Here is a 7,560-nt window from a genome sequence, read left to right on the forward strand (position 1 = left end):
ATAACCTTTTGGATAACGGTGGTTGTGTTGAACAGCTGCGCAGAGGAATTACTTTACTTTTCAAACTAAAAATAACATTTAAAACCTTTGACTATTAATAGATATGATGAAGACAGAGTCATATTTTGTCTAGAGATAAATGTATTTTTCTTGTTCTGATTATAAGGTGTGTGTTTTTTTGTTTTTTTCAAAAATAAATTACATGCTGACAGGTAACAAAGTTTTAGTGTAGGCAAAATAAGGTTGAGCTCCTGCCTATAAGAATGTGTGTTTAATATGTGTAGTTAGTTTAATTTGGTCACAGGTATACACAATATATACAGGTATACACAATATATGTGCATTTATTGTGCATACCTGTGACAGAAATTAACTAACTAACTTAATTCACAGGGACTTGGTCTGTACTGTACAGCAGGGAATATTTTAAAGATATAAATATATAAATGTCCATACTTGGATGAACTGAACACAGTTGAACAATTTTATTTACCAATTGCGTTTTTCGCCTGAATACATTTGTCTAATCCCGACTTCCGTTGCCCCCCACCGGTGATTGGTCGACGGGGAAATATGGCGCTGTCCGCGGAATTGTGAAAACGTCATGAAGAAAACTTGAGTTAATCGTGATTCAGGACACAACAGAGTGGATTTGACACGTTCATATTTCACGCCCGTATGATGCAGTTGTTATTTCGCTGCTCGTGACGTCCAGCACCGTGAATGTTCCCAACATTAGCATCTTATGCTTGCTAACAGACCTGCTAACGTTCGTTCAGAGGCTTCACCTCCGTCAGCTCTGAACGGTAAGTGATTAAAAAGTGTCTTGATAAACACTACACGTTGGCTTTTATGGCACTGTGTTTACCAAGGTCGTGGATAATATCCACACACGTGTGCTACACTATATATTTATTTCCTTATTTCGTGGTGACAATAAATCCATATCATTCGTAAATAACCATTGTCGAATGATCACACTCACTAAAATGACTCGATGTTCACACATATCAGCATTTGTATGTATTAAGTATTATGATCTTCGTCTAAAATGATTATTACGGTCCCTTATCTATTTATACATCCTGTATCGTTGTTATAATAACATTATGTATCTTGTATACACCACGTCAGAAGTGAAAATAAAGCAACAATATACTAACTACACTGTCACTTCTGTGCATTTAGATATTTAACAGATTATTACGTCTATTCGCATGCATATGTTTTTGTACATTATTCAAGTTTTGATTTCATTTTGTTTATTTGTTTGGCTTGCACTTGGCAATTACATATATCAGCAAATGCACAACAGTCTTCCTCATGCACCAAAAACAGAGATACAGAGGAAACGTTATTTATAGAAACGTTTTATTAATATGTATTTGCCCAAAGAGCTAAGAACTATTATTAATGTAGTTTTTTTGTTCCAGCTAACAACATGCCTGCCTTTCGGCAAGTGGGGGAGAAGCAGCTTCCTAACCCTGTGCTCTGTATGGCATGGTCTCCCCGGCGGGATCTGATTGCTCTGGCCAATACAACTGGAGAGGTAAACCAAAAAGTTTGTGTAAACACGTTTTGTTTCCTGTTACGGTTATGTAACGTTAAGGCTTCCTTTTATCCGTAGTTGCTACTACATCGTTTGGCCAGTTTCCAGCGTGTTTGGAGTTTACCACCCAGTGAGCATACAGGGACAGAGATCACAGCACTTGCCTGGAGACCTGATGGAAAAAGTAAGGGATGACTACACACTTTCCCCGCTTTTGTGGATTGATGGGATAGTGAGGTTGCTATACTTTTTTATCTTCTCAACAATCTCCAGTATTGGCCTTCAGCCTTGGAGATACCAAGCAGGTGGTCCTGTGTGGTGTTGAAAAGGCAGAAATCCTCCACGTGTTTCCAGTGCAGAACCCCGTCACCTGCATGCACTGGATGGAGGTGATGGAGGAGTGCAGGTATGCATGAGTCTCAGATCAATCAGTGGCACAGAGGATGTTTAATTTTCAAGAATGGCATGAATTATTGGTGTCTTGTTGTGTTTCAGTGTCCTCACCTCCTTTTACAATTCAGAAGATGAATCAAAACTTTTTCTTCCCAAATTACCACCACTCCCCAAGAGGTAATGGTAAAACTAAGTAGACATGTTTAAGAAGGCAGCTTCTGAGTTGAATCACTAATATTTTTCAATTTTTGATTTATCATAGCTATAGCACAACATCAAAGATCTTCAGGTGGGCCATACTTTTAATGAATAAGACATTACTTAGGCAATTTATGTTTTGAGTTTCTGATAACAGCCAACAAACAAGTATGTATTTATGTCTTACAGTGAGGAAAAGTCTGATGAAATCATGAATTTACTGGGAGAAGTCAGGTAATAAGCACAATATTTATTTTATTATGTTGAATCATTTAGATTTTTTTTTTAAGTTAAATTAGAAATAATTTCATATTCACTCCATTTGATTTCTTTGCAGACTGAATATTCTTGTCCTTGGGGGAGATGATGGATTTGTGGAGCTTTATGCCTATGGAATGTACAAGATTGCAACTTTGACAGGAGTAAGGCTGTTAAAATTGTTTTTATGTATATTTTGGAGGACTTAATACATGTAGATTGATAAATGATGACAACTTTTATTATTTTTTATACAGGTATCAGGAATGTGTCGCAGCCTGAGTCTGTCCAGTGATCTTAAGTCTCTCTCCGTCATCACGGAAGTCAGGTCTGCAGAAAACATCCCAGAGATCTGCTACTTTCAGGTGAGATTCAGGGATTGTGTTTCCCCTCATCTATGCTTTGTAAATCTGCACTTTAAATTAATTTTAAGGCATATCTTTGTCTTGTAGCTGGACACGGGATTGTTGTCTGACTGTCTGCCTGAAGTCACCAGAATGGCTCGCAAGTTCACCCACATCTCAACACTGCTTCAGTACCTGCACCTCTCCCTCACATGTATGTGTGAAGCCTGGGAGGATATCCTCATGCAGATGGATCTCCGGCTCACTAAGTTTGTTCAGGTCAGTATATCGCAGGTTGTTCAAACTGGTTAATAAAAGAGAGCATCAACAAATGTTTTTTTTTTTGTAATCCAATTTTTAAGGAGAAGAACACAAGCACACAGGTTCAAGATGAGTTTCTGGAGCTTTTGCTTTGGGGACAGTCAAGGTAGAAAAAGATCAATTTCATTGCACATTGTACGTTAGCTGAATTGCTTTTTCTGTGAAAATGTTGTAATTTGCTTTTCCATTTGGTTTCTGCTTCAATGCAGCCCAGAATTACAAGCTCTTCTCATGAATCAACTGACTGTCAAGGTGAAATTATTCTATTTCAACTCTTATTTGAGTATATATGAAGTTCAGATATACATTTGTTGTGCTTTAGTATCCGAATCTCCTCATTTGTCTAATTTTTACATTTCTACCACAGGGCCTGAAGAAGCTAGGCCAGTCCATCGAGTCATCTTACTCAAGCATCCAGAAGCTAGTGATCAGCCACCTGCAGAGGTATTTTCTAGCACTTCATCTCTCCCAAGGACTAGACTGCTGCCTGATGGTATCTCATGTAAATGATCTCTCTCCCTTTCTGTTCACTGCAGTGGGTCTGAAGCTCTGCTGTATCACCTCAGTGAGGTTAAAGGCATGTCCCTGTGGAAGCAAAAGTTTGAGCCACTCGGTCTGGATTCAGCAGCAATAGAAGGTATCGTTTCCCTAACATACATGATTGACAAAAATCCAGCGTTCAATCGTGAAGAGCGAGCCACATGTGTGTTCTGCATTTGCAGGTGCTATCACAGCAGTGGGCTCCTTTTCTCTGAAAGCTAATGAACTTCTGCAGTGAGTTAAATGATTTCTGAATCTGTTTGTATCTTGATGTGTTGCCATGTTATTTTACTGCTCTCTGTGTAATCACTAATTTTGTCAATTAGGGTGATTGACAAGAGTATGAAAAACTTCAAAGCCTTTTTTCGGTGGCTGTATGTAGGTAAGCATGAAATGTTTGTCAAATTAAATTAAAGTTCAGGGGTATGACTTATTGATGCTTAAAGAGCATACATCTCTGCAAAGTGGTAAATATTGTCTTTATGCCGAAATTGTTTTATGGTTTCTTTCTCGATAGCCATGCTAAGGATGTGTGAGGAGCATGTACCACCAGAACTCAACAAGGTGAATGATTAATATTTCTGAGGGATGTTTTTATACCATTTATTTGTATGTTGAAATGCATTTTAACCATGTGGACTCATCCCTCAGATGACTCAGAAGGACATCGCTTTTGTTGCCGATTTCTTATCTGAACATTTCAGTGAGGTAAGAGCAGCATAATAGCCTTGTAATCAAACAGTTAAATACATCTTCAATTCAATGTACAGGTACATTTCCACACACTGAGTTAATTTGTGCTCTTGATTGAACAGAATGAAGAACTATTTGATCGCAAAGGGAAGTACTTCAATGTGGAACGAGTTGGTCAGGTTAGTGGCTTTGTGTTTCATTGTGTGAGTGTTTCTGTTTTTTTTTTCATTCTGGTTTGTCTTTCATGTGGACATCTACAGTACTTGAAGGACGAGGATGAGGACCTTGTGTCCCCGCCCAACAACAAGGGAAACCAATGGCTGAAGTTTTTGCAGGAGAGTACACACCTCAAGGGTGAGCCATGAGCGTTACTGAAGAACTGTGTGAAGAAAATTGATAAGGCAACTTTTAGTTTTTTCTTTGTTTTTACTTTCTTTTTTTTTTTTTTATAGAGAGCCCTCTGCTGTTTCCTTCATATCCTCAAAAGTCTTTGCACTTTGTCAAGAGGATGATGGAGAATGTGATTGAGCAGTGTCTCCAGAAACCTGCAGTGAGTTCTCAATGATTCACAGTTTGCTCTTTTACACATTTGAATCACTTATTTTCTAAGTGTCATAATTAAGTGTGTAGTTCAAAATGTCAGCGCAACAATGACCAGGCTTTGAAAATCATAAAACCAGTGGTTGCTAGACTTTTTGTCAGTCCCATCATTTTGATAGATAGGGTTGTAAAAAATCTGTCATCGTTAATTTTAACCCTTCCATTTATAACAATGTAAATTTTGTTTGTATGTTGAAATGTAAAATTGGAATTATTCTGCTTACATTTTCTTATTCACTTTGTTTTTCTGTAGGAAGTAATTGGGAAGTCTGTAAAGCAGGCTGTATCATTGTCCCTGTACACAGTTCCAGAGAGGTGCGCTCCAATGTCTGTTATTTCAAATATGACCCAATTCATGTAAAATTGTATTTAATTATTCAACTCTGTTGTCTTTCCAGCTCAAACACTCTGCGACTTTTTGAACTTCCATCTTTGTAAGTAACAAATATTTTGTAGTTTGACAATAATCTAAAACAACAAATTAGCTGCTTGTATTAATACTTTCTTGGTCGTTTTACAGGTGGAATGACAAGAAGGCCAAAATGCATTATGTTGTGTTCAGCATGCCACATGTCTCCCCCAGCAAGCTCTATCTGTTACGAAGAGGAACAGACCCTACCAGGTGCATTTCTGAGATGTTGTATGCATATGTACATTGTATATGTGTATTTTCTCACATTTGTTTTGTCTGTGCAGACACATTCCCAGTAGTGTCATGTCAGTTGACCTCAGTCACCATCTTGACAGTGCAGATGATGATGAGAACGCCACAGCCCAGTGAGTTTCTGTGATGACATGTCACTGAAATTGCAAAACAGACATAAATGCAAACAAATTCCTTCACTGGTAAAGATGTTCCTAAATTACAGTGTACTTTATTTTTCCTTTTTTTAGATCTCATTATGCTTACAGCTGCCTTGATGCTCGTTTCTATGACGATGAAATGCTAACTGTGGTCTTGCAAGGAGTAGAAGAAAACAGCAGTAGATCTGTCCTGGCTCAACTCCCTCTTGCTTCCACCCTGAGCTGTGAGACTGAGTTCAACTGGGAGCCTAACCTAAGGTTTGTGTGTTTGTGCTCATTTCTGTTCTATTTTTCTGACCTTTTCTGGCTTAAATACTGAATTTTTATGGACCAGTAGTCCTCGATATAGCAAAAGCCCTGTCCAAATGAGGCAGAACCTAATTTCTGAGGCTGTGCTTATAGTAAAGATTAAGATGCGAGTCCTGAGTTGTGTTTAGTAAAGGGTTAGGCTTAGGGCGCTTTCACACCACTAGTTTGATTATTTGATCCGCACCAGGCAATACAATTGTTATTATGTAACATATGACTCCAGTGTGGTCCGCTTTCACACCAGCAAACGAACCAAAATTGGCCCGATTGACGTTTCATCAATGTGTATATATCTTCCGGTAGAAAAGCACCAATTTTGACTCACTATGGAGCAACACGTTGGCACATTGCTCCTTGCTCTGATCTTCGTTTATTACATTCTCTGTATTGGCCATTTTTGGCAAAATATCCAATTTGAGAATGAGTCGCGGCTGCGTCTGGAGAACAATCTGCTGATGCACTGGAGTCGGCGAAGACGTATATCGCGTCATTTCAGGCAGAGGAGACCCAAGTTCGCGTTCTCACCAGAGGGGCCGCACCAGAGTCTGACATTTGGTGCAGAGTCAAGCGGACCGAGACCACCTCTTTTTGGCGGTCTCGGTCCGCTTGATTTGGTGCGGACCCGAGTGCGATTGATGCTTTCACACCAACGAAAACGAAACGAACTAGAGTTTTTGGTTCGTTTGGTGCGCACCAACTGCTGTTGGTGTGAAAGTGCCCTTAGACATTAATTTGTAATTAAGTTAAGGGCTAAACTGTGCTGTGCATGTTACCTAAATTGTCAGGTTGGACCAGCAGAGCAATGCCATCCCGTGCCAAGGCCTGGTGCTGGGGAATCAGTGGCGGGAACTGGAGGGCATGAAGGCTCAGTTTGTTTCTGTCAATGGAATCCGCAAAGTAGCCTGTGTGGTAGGTCAAATCATGTGTAGCACCTTCCAAAGAATTTTAAGTGCATGTTGATTTTTTTGCAGAATTATACATGATTTAACTGTAGTATAACTTTGTATAAGTGATGGGTGTGATGACTGTCAATCTACTCTGCCAGTGGAGGCATACTAGTGGGTGAATCTAGGGGTATACATGTTTTCTTTTTCTTTTTCAGCTAAGTGCCAACCTGAGGCACATACGTGTTTTTGAAATGGATGTGGAAGATGAGGAAGAGGAGGTGGCTGACTCACAGAACACCACTGCTGACCAGGATGTGGGGGATACTACCATGACCAGTGAAGGGCAGGTAGAGGAGAATATTGAGACTGGAGGAGCAGCTGCAGGGAATGGAGCTGGAGATGGGTTTCAAAAGACTGAAGATTGTCTGGAGTCTGAAGAAGCTCTGGAACTCACTTAAGACTGAGACAAGGTTCCATCATTTACATTTTTTCATTCTGAATAAATGTTTTAATATGTAAATAAACAGGTCTGTGCTTATTTTTGTTTGGATTGTTTATATTCAGCTTTGTTTCTTACACATTTATATTTAAATGTTTCATTTGTTTAAATATTGACTACTTTTCAAGATAGGAAAGTGATCATTTCACTTCACGTCATTTTTAG

General features: G+C 39.1%; 1 protein-coding gene across 1 annotated transcript; it reads left to right on the plus strand.

The window, feature by feature from the left end:
* Window positions 1-584: 584 nt before the first annotated feature.
* Window positions 585-7,354, plus strand: anapc4 (anaphase promoting complex subunit 4; the record flags this gene model as incomplete). The annotated part of the gene is made up of 28 exons (XM_083888198.1): window positions 585-806; window positions 1,434-1,549; window positions 1,628-1,733; window positions 1,823-1,955; window positions 2,045-2,119; window positions 2,205-2,231; window positions 2,330-2,374; window positions 2,478-2,562; window positions 2,656-2,763; window positions 2,851-3,021; window positions 3,105-3,169; window positions 3,273-3,315; window positions 3,431-3,507; window positions 3,600-3,700; window positions 3,786-3,837; window positions 3,930-3,985; window positions 4,121-4,167; window positions 4,255-4,311; window positions 4,419-4,475; window positions 4,557-4,650; window positions 4,749-4,846; window positions 5,150-5,211; window positions 5,295-5,330; window positions 5,417-5,518; window positions 5,593-5,673; window positions 5,809-5,958; window positions 6,795-6,918; window positions 7,112-7,354. The coding sequence occupies exons 1-28, from the start codon at window positions 746-748 to the stop codon at window positions 7,352-7,354; spliced, it is 2,472 nt and encodes an 823-aa protein (XP_083744324.1). The 5' UTR covers window positions 585-745.
* Window positions 7,355-7,560: the final 206 nt, after the last annotated feature.

Source organism: Microchirus variegatus (assembly GCF_963457635.1).
Source record: "Microchirus variegatus genome assembly, chromosome: 4".
Classification (NCBI taxonomy): Eukaryota; Metazoa; Chordata; class Actinopteri; order Pleuronectiformes; family Soleidae; genus Microchirus; species Microchirus variegatus.